The sequence below is a fragment of the Saccostrea echinata genome, unplaced genomic scaffold (assembly GCF_033153115.1).
Source record: "Saccostrea echinata isolate AGI-Se365-2 ecotype Australia unplaced genomic scaffold, CSIRO_AGI_Sech_v1 ptg000056l, whole genome shotgun sequence".
In the NCBI taxonomy this organism is placed as follows: Eukaryota; Metazoa; Mollusca; class Bivalvia; order Ostreida; family Ostreidae; genus Saccostrea; species Saccostrea echinata.
The window spans coordinates 16,075,061-16,096,684 of record NW_026889805.1 but is presented as its reverse complement, the minus strand read 5'-3'; the positions used below and the strand labels follow the sequence as shown (position 1 = coordinate 16,096,684).

The 21,624-nt window shown below is 34.5% G+C and overlaps 1 protein-coding gene across 1 annotated transcript in view; it reads left to right on the top strand.

The window, feature by feature from the left end:
• Nucleotides 1-19,958, top strand: part of LOC133173390 (tyrosine-protein phosphatase non-receptor type 23-like) — a 31,275-nt gene extending 11,317 nt beyond the window's left edge. The window contains exons 8-31 of the mRNA XM_061308371.1: nucleotides 478-536; nucleotides 723-802; nucleotides 1,997-2,111; nucleotides 2,376-2,441; nucleotides 2,689-2,828; nucleotides 2,949-3,040; nucleotides 3,158-3,362; nucleotides 3,523-3,683; nucleotides 3,997-4,148; nucleotides 4,429-4,622; nucleotides 4,789-5,069; nucleotides 5,904-7,302; nucleotides 9,329-10,540; nucleotides 10,751-10,911; nucleotides 11,109-11,258; nucleotides 12,015-12,203; nucleotides 13,668-13,764; nucleotides 14,012-14,076; nucleotides 14,207-14,344; nucleotides 14,532-14,660; nucleotides 14,766-14,818; nucleotides 15,785-15,889; nucleotides 16,531-16,730; nucleotides 18,798-19,958. Coding sequence (XP_061164355.1) covers nucleotides 478-536; nucleotides 723-802; nucleotides 1,997-2,111; nucleotides 2,376-2,441; nucleotides 2,689-2,828; nucleotides 2,949-3,040; nucleotides 3,158-3,362; nucleotides 3,523-3,683; nucleotides 3,997-4,148; nucleotides 4,429-4,622; nucleotides 4,789-5,069; nucleotides 5,904-7,302; nucleotides 9,329-10,540; nucleotides 10,751-10,911; nucleotides 11,109-11,258; nucleotides 12,015-12,203; nucleotides 13,668-13,764; nucleotides 14,012-14,076; nucleotides 14,207-14,344; nucleotides 14,532-14,660; nucleotides 14,766-14,818; nucleotides 15,785-15,889; nucleotides 16,531-16,730; nucleotides 18,798-19,441 — 6,087 coding nt within the window. The 3' untranslated portion in view covers nucleotides 19,442-19,958. The remainder of the gene's footprint in view (nucleotides 1-477; nucleotides 537-722; nucleotides 803-1,996; nucleotides 2,112-2,375; nucleotides 2,442-2,688; nucleotides 2,829-2,948; nucleotides 3,041-3,157; nucleotides 3,363-3,522; nucleotides 3,684-3,996; nucleotides 4,149-4,428; nucleotides 4,623-4,788; nucleotides 5,070-5,903; nucleotides 7,303-9,328; nucleotides 10,541-10,750; nucleotides 10,912-11,108; nucleotides 11,259-12,014; nucleotides 12,204-13,667; nucleotides 13,765-14,011; nucleotides 14,077-14,206; nucleotides 14,345-14,531; nucleotides 14,661-14,765; nucleotides 14,819-15,784; nucleotides 15,890-16,530; nucleotides 16,731-18,797) is intronic.
• The last annotated feature ends 1,666 nt before the right edge of the window (nucleotides 19,959-21,624 follow it).

Below are 21,624 nucleotides of genomic sequence, written 5' to 3'. Positions count from 1 at the left end.
TATAATTGAATAAATCCAAGATAATACTTGTATTTTTTGCCAAAAATGTATAAATTTTAAAAATAAGTTTGATTCCCTATAGTAAGGGCTGGGGATGGGGTAAAGGTGTCTCACATGTTTGATATTTTCTGAACTGGTCCAAGTAAAGGTTTTTGTGATTTGACCGTCAGGTCTGTGTGGTAACTATGAACTAAGTGAAAAGTATGAATTCCATGATAGGTATATGGGCCCTATTAAGAGCTTTGTGGTAGCAATGGGCTCTTTGATAGCTATGGGCTTTGTGCTAATCATGACTTTTTAGTGTAGACTCTGACATGTTTGTAATAGCTATGCACTCTTTGATTAAATTAATTACATGTATTTCATACAATTTAAAGATAAGAAGTAAATACTCTTATTGTTGGATAAGAAGGTAATACTACGGCAATTTTGCTTGTTCTTTGATACACTTGTAATATGTTTACATCTATTTATCAGAGTGAAGGTGGAGATATCCAGGAATCTTTCAGATTTGCAATGGATGTCATAGGAGGAAAGTAAGTTCATTATGAAGTCTTTGAGGGAATAATAGAAAAGGAAAACCACTTTTATAACTATAAACAGAAAAAAAATTCCCTGTATTTATATGCAATTTATCGGTTTTTGACAAAGTAGGGATTTTGAAGTAGGTTATTTCCATAATTTTCATTATTAGTGGCATAAAAAGTATATAATTTTAACAGATACCAATCTGCCAAGAAGGATAATGATTTTGTGTACCATGACAAGGTTCCAGATCTGGCCAGTTTACCTGAAGTTAAAGGTAATATTTATACCCCCGCTCCGAAGGAGAGGGGGGTATACTGTTTTACCCTTGTGTGTCTGTCTGTCTGTCTGTCCGTCCGTCTGTCTGTCTGTCTGTCTGTCTGTCCGTAACAAATTTTGGTCGCAGTTTTCTCGGGAACTACTCATTGCAGATGCTTGAAATTTTAGCACAATCTTTGTTTAGGCATGCCATATGGTGGGAAATCATTTTTGTAAGAATCCGATGTCAACTTCCTGTTTATCTGTGCGTCTGTCCGTACCACACATAACAAACTTTGGTCGCAGTTTTCTCAGCAACTACTCATTGCTGATGCTTGAAATTTTAACACACTCTTTGTTTAGGCATGCTAATGGTGGGATTCATTTTTGTACGAATCCGATGTCAACTTCCTGTTTATCCGTGTGTCTGTCCGTACCACACATAACAAACTTTGGTCGCAGTTTTCTCAGCAACTACTCATCACAGTTGCTTGAAATTTTAACACACTCTTTGTTTAGGCATGCCATATGGTGGGATTCATTTTTGTACAAATCCGATGTCAACTTCCTGTTTATCCGTGCGTCTGTCCGTACCACACATCACAAACTTTGGTTGCAGTTTTCTCAGCAACTACTCATCACAGGTGCTTGAAATTTTAACACACTCTTTGTTTAGGCATGCCATATGGTGGGATTCATTTTTGTACAAATCCGATGTCAACTTCCTGTTTATCCGTGCATCTGTCCGTACCACACATAACAAACTTTGGTCGCAGTTTTCTCAGCAACTACTCATCACAGGTGCTTGAAATTTTAGCACACTCTTTGTTTAGGCATGCCATATGGTGGGATTTATTTTTGGAACAAATCCGATGTCAACTTCCTGTTTATCCGTTCGTCTGTCCGTACCATACGTAGCAAATTTTAGTTGTAGTTTTCTCAGCAACTACTCATCGCAGATGCTTGAAATTTTAGCACAATCTTTGTTTAGGCATGCCATATGTTGGGATTCAGTTTTTACAAATCCAATGTCAATTTCCTGATTATCACTGTGTGTGTCCATAACCGAACTTGTGTATTCACATCAGAGCGGGGGTATTATTAGTGAGCATTGGCTCACAGACTTCTTGTTCATTTTAGTATAGAGAGTGTGCAGATCACATATTCAGAGTATCTAGTATTCAAAGCTGAAAGACAATTTGTTATTTTACAGGTGCTTCTCTAGTGAAGGGTATAACCTTTAACCCAAGTGACCCTGAAGTGTCAGGCCCAGATTTATTCCAGAAACTGGTCCCCATGGAGGCTCACGAGGCTTCATCACTCTACAGGTAAAAATTATGAGGCAGATATGGAGGTTTTTTTAAGATTATGAGATAGATTTTATGGAGCAGTATCATACTCATTTGACAGTTCTGAAATATGTAAAACACTGTACAGATATATCTAAATTGTTATATATAGTGCAGTGAAAAGCTTATGATGTATTTGTAAATCACAATGATAAAATAAAATATAAGAAATATGATATCAGTCAAGTAGATCTTCATAGTAAAAAGATGTAAACATTTTCATGCTCTTAAATTTTTTTTAAGTGAAGAGAAAGCCAAACTGATAAGAAGAGTTTGTGGAACTATAGAGGAGAAAAATGCAGAGCTAGTGTAAGTGAAGTCCTTTGTGTTAAAAACATTTTTTTTTTTTTTTTCGCTATGTTCAGATTTAAGATGCATACTTACACTTCAACATTAAAAGAAGGAGAATATAAAAATTGCTCATTTTAAATGTTTAGTATGTTATCATACCTATTCTGGATAATAAACATTTATATGTATAAATTAATATTTACTACATGTTGCTTGGATATGTATTGTTTACATGTATCATATCCTGTTTATGATAATGTTGTAGGCAGTTCATGTCCTCTCTGAACATTGACCAATCAACTTTGAGCTATGAACCAGAGAACTTGCCACAATCTCTGCTGGAGAAGTGTGCTGCTGTATCTGTCAAACCAAATGCCATTAAAGATCTGGTTAATGCAATGACGGGTTTGTCTTAATTGAGCTTGATTTTTGGAGAATTTCTATAAATCTGAAGAAGTTACCTTAATCAGACAGAAAGATTGTTGTTTACAAGAAAACATGCATTGTATATTTTGCTATTTTCAGGTGTTTCAAATGTGGCAACAGAAGTTGAAATGTCTTTGAATGAAATCAGTAAAATGTTGGAGGAGGATGGCAAAGAAGAAGAGGAGTTTCAGGTTCTTGATTTAACAGATACACATATACACATGCCCAAGAAGCCTCATACGGATGCCGATCTTTTAAGACCTACACACAGCCAAAATACATGTATATATTTTTTTCTTATTTTACAGAAACAGTTTGGCAAACGAGCAGAACATCCAATGTTTGAAAATATCAGAAAGGAACTAAATTTGTTTTCTGAGGGCCATAAAAAGGGGAGTAAATCCAACAATGACCTCCATAAAGCAATGAATGCACACATTACCAATCTCAGACTACTAGGTGGTCCCATTGAAGATATTAAGAATGCATTACCCTCCAAAGACAAGGAAAAGAGTAAGTTTTTAAGTGATTTTTTTCTGGATCTTTTGAAATGTAAATATAGCAGTTTTAAGTTTTTTCCTTTTCAGATATTTTTAATTATAAAAATATTTTTGTAAATTGTTGAAATACATAACTTAAGAAGATGTAATAACATTTATTTTTCAACGTCTAGCCCCAGAAGATGAGACTATTGTGAAAGAACTTCAAAGATTAATATCAAAGGTTGATGAAATGAAATCTCAAAGAAGCTTGTTAGAAGAACAGTTCCGTACTGAAGTCCAAAAAGATGATATAACACATAGGATTGTCACACAAGAAGGGTCAAACAAACAGGTGTGAGATTCAGAACTATCAAATCTAAGGCTACGGTTATTATTTGAATCAAATGAAGTATTGTCAGCTTTTAGTATGCAGGATCTCATCTATTTGTGTTTTGTTGATTTTGAAATATTGTATTGGTTTTTATCACTAGACAGTAAAAGGTGTTAATCCCTCAACACAGAAGTTAAAGGGACTTAACTGTGTGTAAAAAAATATGTACATGTGTAATGACACTTGCTGAGCATAATATATTACTACATGTATTTGCAATAGTTTTGTTTAAAATTTTAAGAAAATCTTATTTGTTCTACATTTTCCAATCTAGGTAATGTTTGAGCAAGAGATTCTGAAGCATAAAAAGCTGGAAGAGATCATACAACAAAATCTGACAGCTCAGGACAACATTCTTAGAGCTCTTACTGATGCTAATGTTAGGTACGCAGAAGTTAGGAGGAAAGTTGGGGACGTTGCAGCAAGGTACATCTAGGAATTTGTGATATTTTTTTTATATTTATATATTTTTTATATTTATTTTATATTTATAATGTGACATATTTGACAATTACTTAAGAATATACATTTGCTTTAATTAAAAGTATTTTAATAAAATGTAATTGGCCCATCAAAGTAATTTTAAAAAGACTGTTAAACAGTATAAGAAAAAAATACAAGAACTTTGCTTTTATAACAAGTCTTAAAAACAGTGTGTTGTAAGATTTTCTGACATGTTTTACATGTAAATACATTAATATTGAAGGAGGGAGGTGATGATCAAAGACCTGATCAATTCTTTTGATGTTTATGAGGATTTACTTGCAAAATCACAGAAAGGACAGGAGTTTTACAGGAAGCTGGAGAGTAATGTGTCCAAACTCCTGACTCGCTGTCGAGGTTTGTGTAAAATTCAGGCTGAGGAGAGAGAGCAGATTATCAACAGACATAAACCCAAGGGTATGTGTCAGTCTGGGTAAGGCAGAAAATTATACAGTGCAATAAATAATTTACTAAGTATAGCATACAGAAAGATAAGTGTCAGATAATGTAAATTTCGTATACATGTATATGCCTATTATTAATTAACAAATGGATGAAGCCCTATAATAAACTTTACTTTCAGAACCTCCTCCCAGACCAATGGCTCCAAAGCCAGACAATACAGCTCCAGATCCCATGATCTGTATGGGTGCTTCTGATAATGCCCTCCCCACAGCTACAATTCCTCCACAACCTGTAGCAGCACTGAACACTATTCCTGGTTTTGAAGGACCCAAACTGAAGGATTATTTACCATTTATGAAACCCAAGACATTTGGCAAAGATAGGGAGAAGAAAAGTAATGCTAGATCTGCACCTGAAAATCTTGGATCACAAGCAGGAAGAGCTCCAGATTTACCTCAGGTAAGCATAAATAAGGAAAGGTCACAGCTCTGTAAGTGCACTGCATATTATCATATACATGTATATAAACACAATGTAATATGTAGGTAATGGGGGTAGAAGATTCCAGGATACTAGTAGGTATACCAGTATATTGCATAGTCATTTAGTAATTAAATTTTATTATTGTAATTACCACGTTTTCCTAAAATTCAGATCTGCAGATAATGACCTGTATTTGTCATTAAATAGATGTTTAAATAGCCAACTCTAAATGTTTGATCAAAAGTCAAGGGTGGTGATTTTTTTATCCATGTGTAAATAACATTACATCAAGCACTTGTCACAGGATTTTTCAACATTTTAAATAACACAGGTTTAAATTAAATTTTATTTATTCAAAACTTTTAGATATGAAATAATATTATTTCACTGAAGTAACACATTGACCCAATTTTGACTGTGATATCTTATCCCTCCTGGCTTCGAAAGAAAATTTTTTGATGGCACTTGTAAGTTTTGTCTTGGTATAGAAACTGGGGGAGTAGTACAACATCACTCTTTGTAATACAAATAGCAAACAGGGAAGTCATTTGATATTTATTGTCAAAGCCGTTTAACTGCACTTGTTTTGATCTATTTGTTTTTTGAATTTTGCTGTGGATTAGGGAAAAATCCAATATAGATAGTTTGAAATTCATTGTTTATTTTGCAACAATTCAGGGAATTCATGAAACTGCTATTGTGTCAAAGGAGAGAAAAACATGAAAATTACAACTCATGGAATTATTCCTCTGTACTACAAACAAAAAATTAATAAAATCTAGACCTTTTTTTCATTCATTGATATTTCAGAACTTACCAAATCAAGGAGACTTAAGTAGTTACCTGCCAAGAGCTGATCAACAGAATCCATCTATCCCACAAGTCCCTGCTGTTGCCGGAAGCCAGCAACCAGTCATAGATCAGTCTGCTTCATTCAGCCAACAGATGTCACAGTTCTCAGCACGACCTCCCTTTAATCCATCTCATGTTGATGTAGGTCAGTCATACTCCTCTCCTGGCCAGAGTCCTTCTCCAAGTCCAGCACTCCCCTCTCCAGCCCACAGTCCAGTTCCAAGACAACAGTATAGATCACAATCACTAAGTCCAGCACCTCAGGGTAGAAGTCAGAATCCAACACAGGACCAAGAGTACCACAGTCTCCCAGCAGGTTATGGTCAAGGATATCTGACTCAAAGTCAGACATCCCAGAACCAAAGCTTGTCGCAGGGACAGGTTCTTGGGTATCAAAGTGTTTCTCAGAGTCAGATTCCTGGACATTATGCCCAGACATTATCAGGACAAGTACAACAACCAGGGCCACAGAATACAATGGATCCAAACAGGCAAGGAACCACTCAGCTACCTGTTAATTATAACCAAAGTGACTTTAGACAGCAACAGCAATCAGTGGATCCAAGGATTTCTGGTGGCATGGTTTCTGCAAGTCAACAAATTCCTCAGTCCTCACAACCAGTGCCAACTGGCCAGCAGTATAGATCACCTGCATCCAGTTCCTCTACTCAGAAAACAAATATCAGTTACCAAATGCCCTCTAATCAGCTCCAACACAGTCAAGTTAATACAGGAGTTAGTCAGATAAAACAACAAGTGGTCAGTTACAGTCAAGGTCCTGCAGGTCAGCAAGAAACAGGGGGATATATCCAGCAGGCAGGACAATATTACCAGAATCAGATGAAGCTACCACATCAGAATGTTTCTAGTCAACAACCACAACAGTTTACACAGCCACATCAATCTATGGGACTTGTAAATCAAAGCCAACAACAGCAGCAGGTTCAGCCAGTTTCATCTATTCCAAGTGGTCAGCAACAGCAAAACATGTACTCAAATCAGCAATTTGGTAGCAGTGGATACATGACAAATCCGAATACCCGCAGGTACATGACCAATCAGGTTGATCAAAACAACGAAGGAAGATCATCTCCTGCCAACTTACATTTAGGACTGCCTTATGCTAGCACTCACCAGTCAAGACCAGCTCAGTCTTTCAGTCATGGTGATGATAAATCCCATACAGTCAATAGTAAAGAACATAACTTGTCTTATGGTCATCCAGCCCATAGTCATCATGCCTATGCTCCTCTCAAGCCAGTAGGACCAGCACTTCAAAATACTAAATGGGATGCAGAATCCCAGATGACTCAGCAAAAACTGGATAATGTTGAAAAAGATCCCAGATATCAGAAAGGTACAATTTTTTTAGGAAACTAGTAAAGAAAAACATTTACATTATTAGATCACCTGAGCTGAAGGCTCAAGTGAGTTTTTCTGATCACTTTTTGTCCTGCGTCCATCTGTCTGTCTGTGAACTTTTAACATTTTTGACTTCTTCTCAAGAACCACTGGGCCAATTTCAACCAAACTTGCGACAGAGTATCCTTGGGTGAAGGGAATTCAAGTTTGTTCAAATGAAGGCCCACACCCTCTTCCAAGGGGAGGTAATAAAGAATTGGTGAAAAATTACTAGCATCTTATAAAAATCCTCTTCTCAAGAACCACTGGGCCAGGAAAGATGAAACTCATGTGGAAGCATCATCAGGTAGTGTAGATTCAAGTTTGTTCAAATCATGATCCCCTGGGGTAGGGTGGGGCCACTATGGATCAAAGTTTTAGATGGAAATATATAGGAAAAATTTTTAAAAATCTTTTTCTCAGGAACAGCAAAACCCTGATTGATCATATTTATGTGGAAGCATCCTCAGATAGTGTAGATTCTATTTTGTTCAAATCCTGACCCCCCGGGGTAGGGTGGGGCCACAATTGGGGATCGAAAATTTTACATAGGAACATATAGGAAAATATCTTCTTCTCAAGAACTGAAAATCATCTTAAGTCATTTTGATAAGAAAGCATCCTCAGGTAGTGTAAATCTAATTTTGTTCAAATGATGACCCCTGGGGGTAGGGTGGGGCCCAGTGGGGGTTGAAAGTTTTACATAAGAACATATAGAAAAAATATTTCTTCTCAAGAACAGAAAAGCTATGTTCAGTCATACTGATATGGAAGCATCCTCAGGTGGTGTAGATTCAAGTTTGTTCAAATGATGACCCCTGGGATAGGGAGGAGCCACAATGGGGGATCAAATTTTTACAAAGGAATATATGGGAATTTTTTTTTTAATCTTCTCAAGTACAACAAAGCCATTTGTTATATTGACATGGAAGCATCATCAGGTAGTTTAAAATTCAAGCGTTAGCCTTTAATAAAGAAATTGCTTATTATGTGAGGATGGGTCATGACCTTGAGAGAGGATCATGTGCAGAAAAAGTGTTAATTTTCTAATGGAGAAACATTGGAATTTCATGCTTTTTTTTAATGTATAATTCCTATCCCACCACACTTGAAACATGAAACATTGGAAAATTTTACTTGACATGGATTTCTCATGGCCTGAGGAAGTGTCATGGACTTGATTCAAGGTCAGCTTGTCATTTCCAGTCCAAAACATTCTGATGAGGAAATTCAGATTATACTTCACACAAACACTATTTGGAAATTCTGATCTGAGAATGTGTCATGATCTTAATTAACCCAAGGTTATTTTGGCAAGTTCAATATCAGTGGCAATGAAGTGTATAAATTGTGTCTTGTCTTTCTAATGGTAAAATATTGGAAGTTCATTCTTCACATTGATAATAATCATGAGTCAAGGGTATCTCATTACCTTGATCAAAGGACATTTGGTCAAGTTTGAGGTCAGTGACAGAGAAAAGTATTAAATTTAAGTCTGATCTATAACTTTCTAATGAAATTACATAGAAAGTTTTTACTTCACTTAAAGATTACTTATGTAATTAGGGTTTATCAAAGTCTTGACTCAATTCAGTTAGGCAAGTTCAAGGTCACTGGCAGACAAAAATATATACATGTAAATCATGTTCTGGTCATATCCTGTAATTGAAAAACACTGGAAGCTCATTCTTGGCACAAAGATTTCTTATGAGGCTGTGTTAGAACCATGATTTAAGGTCATTTGGGTAAGTTCAAGGTCACTGGCAGAAAAAAAAAGTATACTTCATAAGTTGCACCTCTAAAAAATTGCAGTGGGGGTATAATTTTGTGAGCTTGCTTCCAGTACATCTAGTTTCAGTAGTTTCCCTTGCTTACTGAAAATTAATTGTGTTTTTTTTAAGCTGCATAGATTAAAAATTTCACTCTCTTCTGTAGTAAAACATTTTCATTGAATCATTGAATCATTTATTTTTATTTTTCAGGAAGTGAGTTTGAATTTTTGCATTTAGGAATGCCTTATGCCAGTACACATCAATCTATGCCATCAACAGCCACAAGTCATATCAGTACAATGAATCCCTCTCATTTAAACTCTGTTCCACTTCTAACGTATGGACACCTTGGTTATGGCCCTTTGCCATCCACCAGCTACTCTGCCACTAATCTGAGTCAATCAGCAGCAACACAAGCTATAAGGCAACAGCAACCCCAGGTGCAATATCAACCACAGCAACAAGCACTGAACTTCCAGACAGGAATGCCGTATACTAGTACATCTCAGTCAATGTCTGCCATGTCAATGAGTAAAATGATCCCAACACAAACCCCTGTTTTGTTAAGCAGTACTGCACAGTCACACATGTACATGGCTGGAAGCCAAGCCACAACCCAAACTGCCACATTAAGTAGTGTTGGCAATAGCGTAAATTATCCGAATGTGCAACAGGGGCTGCAGCAGGCTCCACAACAAATTTATTCCCAACCACAGCAACAAGGGCAACAACAGTACAGTGTACAATCTCAATCACAACATATGCCGCAGCAAAGATCTGACAATGGCCAGCAGGGGCAGAGTGGAAGTTTTCAACAAAGTCGTCAGCCAAATTTTAGTCAACAAATGAATTATCAAACATCAGGATATTTACAACAACAACAAAATTTGAGTAGCTACCCTGGAGCTGTAGAACAACCTCAACAAATGAGTCAAGGACATTCACAACAGTTGACTCAGCAACCACAACAGTTGACTCAGCAACCACAACAAATGACCCAGCAACAACAACCACAACAAATGACCCAGCAACAGCAATCAAGGATGCCATATCAGGGGATGATGCCAACACAAGTCCCATCTTCTCAACAAATGCCATCAGCAGTAATGCCACCACAGCATATACCACAGCCTGGTCATGTACAACAACAACAACAACAACAGTGGATGTCATCTGGGACAAGTTCCCAGTACCAGTCCTCTGTCAGTGGTTCATACCAGTCTGTACAAGGAGCCTCATACCAAGTATCTACTGGGAGTCCATACCAAAGTTCTAGTGGAAATGCATACCAACAGACAGCAAGTGGAGGTGCTTACCAACAGCAAAGCAGTGGATTGTATCAGTCTTATCAACCAAGACAATCAGCTCCTTATGGTCCAGCACAGGGTCCAGATATGACCAAGCCAACTGCAACTCAACAAGGTTCTGTCTTTTTGACTTAAAAAGAAGGTTCTACTAAGTATCCATGTATTTTTTTTATTTTAAAATATTGCTCAATTCTGGAGAGAACATTCCCAAATAATTACTTGTACTTTGTCTTCTCTTATAGTTATGAATTAAGTTATGTTAACAAAATAATCAAGGTGTACTGTGGTTTATCTATACATGTATGATCTCTTATTTATGGTACAGATTTACAAGGCTTGTTTGATTCCAATATCCCAGAATCCATGCAGCCATTACAGCCTCTAGTGGTTAATAAACCACAGTCAGTTCCCAGTGAGGATCCCCCAAAATCTGTTGCTCCCTCAATGTCTTCATTATCTCCACCTAAACAGGTACCCTCTAAACAGGTAGGCAGCACTACACAGAAGTACCAATTAATAATTCCATTTATATTTTCTTTTTTTTTATTGCATACAATTAACAAATATATTTATATTTAAAAAGAAATCATAAAGTTTGTTGATTAAGGCACTAGAAATTAAAATGTGCATTAGAAAAGTAAATGTGTCCATTCTGTGTTGTAAGTGTATGTTATTGTCTGTAGATTCCTGTTGTCCCTCAACAAAAAACCCACCAGCGTCAAGATTCCAGTGCCTCCACAGCTTCCCTGGATGATATCCTGTCCACCAGTCCAAGCATCCCCCAAAAATCCACCCATGACCATATGCTTACCCCCAAAGTTCTCACTGCACAGGTACTGCACAACTCTCTTACCTGTGTACGACAGTGACTTACCAGAATAGTTTTATATTGAAGGATAGTGGTGATCTGTTTTGATTTTATCAGTTTGTTGTAACATTTTTCTGCACATCAGAAAAAAATCATAACATGTACAGTGTATATTGCACACTTTTTTTCAGCAAAAAGATTGCTTTTTCTTTCATCTCCAGATTTTTGTCAAAGTCATTAACATTTTCCTTACTCGTATTAATTTATATGTTTAAACTTTCATTTTGATAACGGAAGAAAAGTAAGACATTCTTTTTGTCTCATCCTCCTAATGCATTATCTAATTTATAATTATTAGTAGTATTTAGATATTGCTTGATAATCTCAATAATTTTGATGCTGGATTAATATCATCATCATAGCTGCTCCAAAATTGAATTGATGGACTGCTTCATCTGTGTTATATGTGCCATGAAATGTTTATAAAAGAATAACAAAGACAATATGGTAGATATGGTAGATGAAGAAAGTACATTCTAAAACTAGAAAAGCTTCACAGATAATACCTATGAACCTAATGACTGTGTTACATCAAAGGTTTTTTTTGAGTAAAATTGTAAAAAAAAAAAAAAAGAAGAAGAAATACCAATTTATGTATTACTAATTGAATATACATGTGCCTCATTATGGTTTTAGGAAAGTAGTGTCTACCATACCAGTAGTTTATTTTCAGTAATTTGTAGTAGGAACAAACATTTATTATTTGTATTTTATTCAAAAGGAAATTGAACAACAAAAAGAAGAAGCAGTAATTAAGAATCAGTTGGCTCGTCAGACATCAAAAGATCCTTTTTCTGACCCCCTGGTGAAGGATAGGTTTGTGGGAGAGGTGGAGAAACTTGCCAAGTATGTGGAGAGCCTCACAAAAACCACATGTTCAGGTCCCACCAATCTAGATGTAGTGTGGAAGGTAATACTAATGGAATCCAATACTGTATGAATATTTAATTTCATATTCGAAGAAAAGCTGCAGTTGTTGATTACAACTATCAGTATTCCTGTGTATTACAGTGATAATTTTAAATGTTTGTTCCACAATTGTTTTTACCTCTACACGTAAACCTCATTCACTAATTGCATTTTAGGTGTCAGTGAAATACAAATATGGTGTCACACTGATAAGATGTGACATGACTGACATTACAGTAATTATTGTTTGAGAAAATGAATTTAAAAGTAAATAGCTGTTAAAGTATGAGGGGATGAGAGAATGTAAATTTAGGCTTTAATTGATTTTTTTTTATGCCCCCGTAATCGAAGATTCGGGGGCATATAGTTTTTGCCCTGTCCGTCCGTCTGTCTGTCTGTCTGTTTGTCCGCAAAAACTTTAACCTTGCCCATAACTTTTGATTGGTTGGAGCTATGGCTTTCATATTTCACATGTTTATTCCTTGTGACAAGACCTTTCTTTGGGTACCATAAAATTTGACATTTTGACCTTGACCTTGGAGTTTGACCCACTTTTGCAAAAAAATTTCAGACTTTAACCTTGGCCATAACTTTTGAGTAGTTGATGCTAGGGCTTTCGTACTTCACATGTGTATACCTTGTGACAAGACATTCCTTCAGATACCAACAACTTTGACCCTTTGACCTTGACCTTGGAGTTTGACCCTATTTTGAAAAAACTTTAACCTTGGCCATAACTTTTGAACAGTTAGTGCTAGGGCTTTCATCCTTCACATATGTAATCCTTGTGAAAAGGTCTTCCCTTGGATAAAACAACTTTGACTCTTTCACCTAGGAGTTTGACCTACTTTTTGAAAGACTTTAACTTTCACCCGAACTTTTGAACGGTTGGTGCCAGGGCTTTCGTATTTCACATGTGTATTTCTTGTTAGAAGGCCTTTCCTTGGGCACCATTAATTTTTACCATTTGAACTTGACCTTGATGTTTGACTTACTTTTGAAAAAACTTTAACCTTTTCCATATCTATTCAATATTTTCTGCTAGGATTTCCATATTTCAAAGGTATATTCTTCGAGACAAGACCTTACTTTGGGTACCAACATATTTGATTTGCATTTGAGAAAGTTTAACCTTTGATATGAGTTGCTATACGGGGGCATCAGTGTTTCACAAACACATCTTGGTTTTTTTTTTTTTTTTTGCATTACGTATGCCAAAATCCATTTGGGTGTTCATACAACTTTTTTGATATTACTGGTAATTAATCATTGATTAATTAAAATCATATTTCTGTGATGTTCAAAAATGAACAAACTAAGGATTGTGCCAACGTAATCAAAAATATAAATTTTAATAATAAGTACATGTAAAAACAGTGGTTCATTTCATTTATAATCATATATAGATTAGTGTATACATACAATGTGAGAAGCAGATATCTAGCAAAGCAAGTTACTTTTACAGGAGCTAATAGAAGAACAAGACAGAGGTGGGAAAAAGTCCTCTATGGCCATTGCACGGTGTTACCCAGCTAAAAACAGAGAACAAGACAGCATGCCTTGTCAGTTTCCTTTCTTTACTTGTTTAATTTGTTATATTTGACCTTGGTTTAAGTATGGCTATAAAACTTTAAACTTCACGTTCATTTGTACTTAAAAATATATGTGAATCTGAACCAGTTTAAAAAAATACACAAAAGGTACAATTTTTTTCAAGTGTGCATTAAACTTTTTAATTTGATAGAATTTGTTGAAAAGGAAGATTGCAGAGGGAGATTCTTTTAAAACAACTGCAATTTTATGTTTTAGATGATGAAAATCGAATTATACTCACCACACTGAAGGATGACTATATCAATGCAAGTCTCATTGTGGTAAGCTGCTAAATTTTATAATTTAAGTCTCATTTTGGGAAGCTTCTAAATCTTATCATTTAATGGCTTATTCTTCAAATCAGCACCTTCATTGTTAATGTATTTGTGACTGTTGATTGTTTCTGTGTAGGATTTGTCACCAAACTGCCCAAAGTTTATTACAACCCAGTCTCCACTTCCTGTGACACTCACAGACTTTTGGGTAATGGTATATGAACAGGGGTCAGAGGTCATAGTTATGCTCTCCAGTGAAACGGAGAAAGGAAAGGTAAGTTTGACAACTTAAGAAAAAAATTGCTAAGATTAACATTTTGTACATGTTTGCAGAGAGTACTTGATGTTGAATTGAATACAATTATCTTTGAAATTGATACTTAAAGTTACTATGTGTGTATATATTAAGGATCATCTGAGCATGCATTTATAAATAAAGAACCATTTATATTGTTTATTAGAAATTCCCAGAATATTGGCCTCAGCAGAAAGGAAGGACAGAGTACCATGGTCCAATAACATTGACCTTACAGAGTGTCAAGGACAAAGTCAACTGGGTCGAGAGGATCATTTATTTAAATCACAGTGAGGTAAAATTCTAATACATGTAACAAACTGAACATGATAAAAACATAGAAGCATGTGTTTACATAAAAGAATGAATTGAAGTTAAAACTTGCAAGTCCTACTTTCAGAAAAAGCAAGGAAGAACAGTTGTGCAGTTGCAGTACAAAAATTGGCCAATCAGGTGTGTGTTAATTTTAAGTTAATACATGTACAGTAAAACACCATCACAGTGAATGTGCTTATAATGAATTCACATTTACAGTGAAATAATTTTCATTCCCGTAGTTATGAACTTATTGGATATATTGAATTACTTTTATATCAAATTAAAGTTGTTTGTACTTCACTATAAGCCTGTTTTACTGCAATTCTTTCTTTGAATTGTTACTGAGCTGTACATTTTTTTTATTCTTGGAAATTTTATTTTATCTGTAATTTTGTGAGTCTGTCAAAAGTGAAAAAATAATATTGATAGTGAATGTTAAAATTAGATAACTTTTATTACTAATTATATATGGAGGAACTTTTATTACTAATTATATATGGAGGATTCCATCCTCACAATGTCAAGGTTTTGCGATTTCGTAACTCCACACAAACCCTTGACATAAGTCATTATTTAAAAGTTGGGCTAGAAAGCTACCATTTCATTTGTTCCTGGCCTTGGACTGGAACCAATCAGAAAACAGCTTTTATTGTAGGTAAGTTTTGTAAACAAATATGACTCGTCTTTCAAATGGAAAGTGTCGATATTGTAGGATTTGTGACTAGTTACATTAAATGAAACATCAGGGATTAATTTTTGGAAGATCATCCTCCTAACAATCACAAAAATATGCTCTGGAGTTGGACCATTTGAAAATGACGGATTTGAAAAATATATTCTCATTGGTTAGTTTATAATTACCCATTATGTCATGTGTAACCACAAACCCAACTTTTAAATAGCGACTTATGTCAAGGGTTTGTGTGGAGTTCCGAAATCACAAAACCTTGGCATTGTGAGGATGGGAGGATTCTTGAAAATCATTTATCACAAAGATGAATGACATAGTCTATCAGAAATTATGTCACAAGAAATGTCTGTTGTGATTTACAGGATACATTTTAACGAGTTTCTTTAACACAATTTAATTCTCTGTTGCAGTGGTTTTCCTGAGAATGTTTCTTATATCCTACAATTCATTACTGAAGTTCACAGCTTTTATAAACAGCAACGCAGTCTGTTAAAGCCAGTGGTTGTTCACTGCAGGTAAAACAGTTAAATAATTACTTCACAAGAAGTTATTGAAAATTAATTAGGAATCACATAGTCTGTCTGTCAGTCTGTCTGTCCATCAACACTTGTTTTGGTTTGATAACACAGTTTTCAACTTACCATTTTCAAATTTTGTACAAAAGTACTATGAGAGGAAGATTTTATGTTCATATCACTTTGTCTAGCTGTTTATATGTATGTTCAAATGTTTATCCATGAACACTTTGTCTAGCTGTTTATATGTACATGTATGTTCAAATGTTTATCCATGAACACTACTGTTGTAACTTGATAACTCAGATAGTTTTCAACTTAACATTTTCAAGTTTTGTACAGAAATAGTTTACTGTGAGACTAAGACACCTATACATTTTATGGTCATATCACTTCTCCATCGTTTTTTTGTATGTTTGAATGTAAAGCCATGAACACCTTCGTTGTGATGTGATAACTCAAACAGTTTTCAAAGTAACATTTTCAACTTTTTGGCATATTTGCAGAAGTACTTTTTTGTGAGAGGAAACCATACATTTTGGAGTCATATTGCTTTGTATAAGGGATATAGAGATGAGCAGTTTTGGACATTCCTTTCATAAGGCATGACTTATTTATCTTTACAATTCTTTTATTTCTAGCAATGGGACTGGCAGAACAGGTGTGTTTATGTTGATATACACTTGTATGCAAGACATTGATCATGGAAAAGGGGTGTCCGGTATCATGGATGTGGCAAAGAAAATGTTTAAACAACGGCGTCTTCCTATAAAGGAAAAATTTCAGCTTAAATATGCATATGAGGCAGTTTTATTTTATGCTCAAGATATATTAGCCAAAGGTAAGTGTTGATTAAATGGTTAATTAATAAACATCTTTTAATTTTGAAAATTTCATGAAGGTATAAACTTTTCACCCAGTTTTTTTTTTTTTTTTTTGGTGAAAGGCATTAGTGTGAGAGTTACTATCAGATGTTTAAATCCATACCTTCATGAGTTTCTTTTTTATTTTTATAAAAGAAAGTAATAACATATTTACATTTAATGAATTTTTCTCTTATTGAATACACATAAACTGAGAATTTGTAGCACATTGTTAAATCACCTGGGATGTTTTGAAATGTTGTCCTAAGTATTAACTACAATTATCTAACATCTTTATTCTTTGTAATAGGGAGAAATGTTTGAATAATGATATTGTAGTAATCTTAAAGGAAAATGCATGCTGAAGAATGTATTCTTTCTTGAGTGTTATTTTTTTTTTGTACCACCATGATATGACAGGGTCACATTTGTTTGACATGTCTGTTCTATCCTCTTTTTGTCCATCCATCCGTCCTTCTCCCATCTGTTTGTCCATAACACTCTGTGTTTAGCTCAATTTCAAAGAAATTGTGGAAGATAATTTATCCAACATTCATATACGGATACATATTGGTGAGTGCTTAATTTCTAACCTTGACCTTCCATGTGACTTAACTTCACTACAACTGTATTCCCTATTTTGTGCTCAGTTTCAAAGTAACTGCTCAAGCATAAACAAGACTCATATACATATTGGTGGCAGCTTTTCAACTGTGTCAAAGTTTTCTGACTTTGACTTTCCCTGTGACCTTTACCTGACTATTTTCCAATTTTGGATTTAGCTCAGTTTTAAATAACTTTTCAAGACATTTTTATCAAAACTCAAACACAGATACATATCAATGGGAGCTATTCAACTATGTAATAATTTTCTGACCTTGACTCTCCCTTGACCTTGACCTTACTACTATTTTTTGTTTAGCACAGTTTAGAAGAAACTGTTTCTATTTTCCTTTAAACTGAATTACTAATACATATTGGTGAGAACTATTCAATTGTGTCATAATTTTGTGAACCTGACCCTCCCTATGGCCTTGACTTTAATATTCCCCACCTTTGCATTTATCTTAGTTTCAAAGAAACTGTTCAAGATATTTTCATCAAACTGTTTGCAAAGATATGAACTGATAAGAGCTATTCAACTGTTATATAATTTTCTGATCTTGATCCTCCCTGTAAACTTGACCCTATTATTTCTTATTTTGCATTTATATTTTCAAAGAAACTGTTCAAAATATTTTCAACAAACATCCAACAAAGATACTAATTGATATGAGTTATTCAACTATGTAAAAAAAAATCTGACCTTGACTTTCAATATGACCTTGACCTTATTATTTATTGTTTTGTGTTTTGCACAGTTTAGAAGAAACTATTCATAATATTTTCATCAAACTTCATACACATACAAATTGATGTTTCATAATTTTCTGACACTAACCTTTTCTATGATCTTTACTTCATTTTTCAAGATATTTCAATCAAATTTCCTACAAAGTTACATGATGGTTAGAGCAATCAAATTGTCATAGTTTTCTGATCTTGACTTTCCCATGACTTTGAACTTCACTCTGAAGATTTTTTTTAGTCAAACTTCATAAACAAGATACATATTGATGAGAGCAATTCAGCTACATTTCCAATGACCTTGATCATGTTATTCCTTCATTTTACAGTTAACTAAGTTTTAAAAAAAGTGTTCAAGAAATTTTCATCAAACTTTGTAAAATGATACAAATTGGTAAGAGCAATTAATGTGTGTGTGTGTGTCATATCTTTTTTAACCTTGACCTTATCTGTGATGAATTTCACTTTTTTTCCCATTTTGCTCTTCATCTTATAAATTTCTCCATTGAAGTTTGATTTTGCGGGCAAACATTGGTCATTACCAAATATAGTCCTTTATAGGTAATAATGGGGGAAATATATCTGTCCTTCATATATTTTTTGTTGGGTTTTGTAATTTCTCTTCATGTCTTTTTTTTATATGATTCATGGGAATTATAAACCAGATCGGTTGTTCATGATCAATTTCTTTAATATAGAGGGAATCCTAATAAAGAAGGCATCTTTTGGAGACAAACTTCCGCACCCAGGAGAGAAATCCAATCAATGGACGCCAACAGAGGACATCTTGTTTGGTGCTATGTCTGTCAGTGCTCTACGAACAAATGTGGCTAAAATGGGACTTCATGCCATGGAACCCAGTGAAGAAGAGATAGGAAAATCACAGGAACACCTCAGACAGGATCTGTCAGAAAACTTACCTGATGTTGTGCAACGAGCGGATAAAAACAAAGGAAGGGATCAGGGAACTGAAACTACATCTGATAAAATGGAAGAAAGTGTAGATGCTAAACCTAAAATGGTTCATTCAGAGTCTAGTTCTTCTATTAAAAGCTTGGATTCAGCATCACACAGGAGTTTGGACTCTGTGTCATTGCCAAGCTTTGACTCGGCACCAGAATCCAAGGAAGGGTCACCATTTCATCAGTCAGCACGAGCAGGGAACCAGTTGTCACTTGCCGACCTACAAAATCCACATACCTTTGACCTAGGGACAAGTGAAGGCAAAAAGAAAATTACTAAAGCTAATTTTCAGCAGAAGACATCAGGACTTTCAGGTCATTCTAGTGACCCTTCAGACCCTTTAAATTCACTTGACCCTCTTTGGTCTTTAAACAAATGATGAATGATAAAATTAAATGAAAACCATTCCATGGGAACTGATTTTTTGTGTCATGTCTGTTGCTGTTGTTGAAGTTATTGTCTTTTGGTTCAATATAAGTATACATGAGTAACATATGATGTTAATACATGAATATGATTTGTAAAAATTCACTAATATTGTAAGTGCTAGAACCATTGAGTGTGTTGATTTGATTTAGATAAACTGTGTTTGATGAGATGGTTGCATTATATTTTGCCTCCAACACATATCTTTGTGGATAAAAACAGTACATGTCATAGAATTAATATTACACTACAGAGGAAAAAATCATGAATATATTAAATAATGAAGTTTTTTTGTGCACAAAATTTGTGTCTTGTTTCTTAGTACCGGTAATTACAATCACGATGTGTTGTTGTATGGTAATATTTTGAATGTTAAGTTATTATACAATGTTTCAATATTCTATAACAAATCCTATTTTTAGGGCATTTCAATGAAACATGATTATGATTTACAAGATTTTAATGTAAGAAAATTATTTAACTGCATTAAAGAATTTATTCATGTATAAGATATAGCTCTAAATGAGTTTTGTGTCCTAAATGTTTTTATTGCTTGTTAAATAAATGAAAAGTACCAGTTTATAAATTTTATGTATGTATACATATAATCCTAAGTATCTCAAGTGCATCAGTACTGATAAAGCAGAAAGGAATCTAAAGGGCTCAAGATTCTGATAGAAGTGTAGACCCTGGGATAATCATAGTATTCAGCACATTGGCATCAATATATTGTAGTTCATCTGTACTTACAAAGTACATTGTTTATCTCCCCCCCACCCACCCACACACATACTTGTGGAAACAATGGGAGATTAAATCTCATTCGTCTGTCCATCTGTCAGTGTGTGTCCATCTGTTACCAAAACTTTAGTCTTGGTCAAACTTTGTGAATTAGAAAAGATAGGGCTTTCATATTTCACATGGTCTTTGACCTCTTGACCTTAAAGTTTAACCTTTATGTAGTATAGTTTTATACATTTCAACATTGGTAGTAATTTTTTAACAAGATATGATAGGGCTTTCATATTTTATATGTACTAGCAACACCTTTCAGAAAGAATTGTCATTTTTGACCTCTTGACCTAGACCTAGAAGTTTGACAAACTTATCAAAAGTTTATATTTGGTTGTAACCTTTGCTCCAAAAGAGACCGGACTTTCATATTTTTTTCACATGTGTATTACTTTCTGATTGTATTATATTTGACCTCATGACCTTGATCTTAAAGTTTGATGCACTTTTAAGAAACTTTAATCATGGCCAAAACTTTTATTTAAAAAAAGATATGTATGATAGACAGACAAAACAATTACAATGTGCCATAAATAATTGCATTCCAACCACTAAGATGCTGAAAGCAGGAGACCACAATTCTTCAAATTAATTTGTTTGATTGGAAAAGGGGTTCACCATGTTAGTTAAAGAATTCAGTCCATTTTCAATCAATGGATTTGAATCAAACTTGACAAGGATATGATATTAAAGAAATTTATTGTTTCATTCTGACAACATTGCAGCAAGGCTAATTAGCTTACAATACGTTATATGTTGCTGCATTTAAGTATACTTCTTGTGAGGGAAAGGCCATTCATGTAAATTCATGGAAAGATGACAAGAAATTAAGGTGTTTAATTCATGTGAGGCAAGCTTGTAGTTGAGCTTATTTGATAAAATGATTGTCCAGCACATTTTTATGTATGTCCAAAGATAAGTTTTTGCATTTTAGAGTATGGCCCAGGCCCACAGGACTGTTTTTTTTTGTTTTTTTTTATCAAACTTACTGCAAAACATCATCCTGAAGGGAATTTAAACCTATTTCAGTCAAGCCATGTCCCTTTTTTAGAGTCCTAGAAAGTTTAGTTGAACTGTTGAAAAATACGTGTGTATTTATTATAGTTTTTTTTTTAAATAGTTTTTTTTTAATTCAAGTAAGGCATAGATGCTATTTGTCAATACATTCATACTGCGATAGGTAGGCACTCTTCAGCCACATAAATTCAATTTACTTCATGACCACATTGTTAGTTAAATTAAATAAATTATTGAATTGTTTCAAATTACTACTTTTTGCATTTTTGTCTAATTTGAAAAAAATTAGCTCAAGCTGTAGGTTATATACTGTATAAAGAAACACAC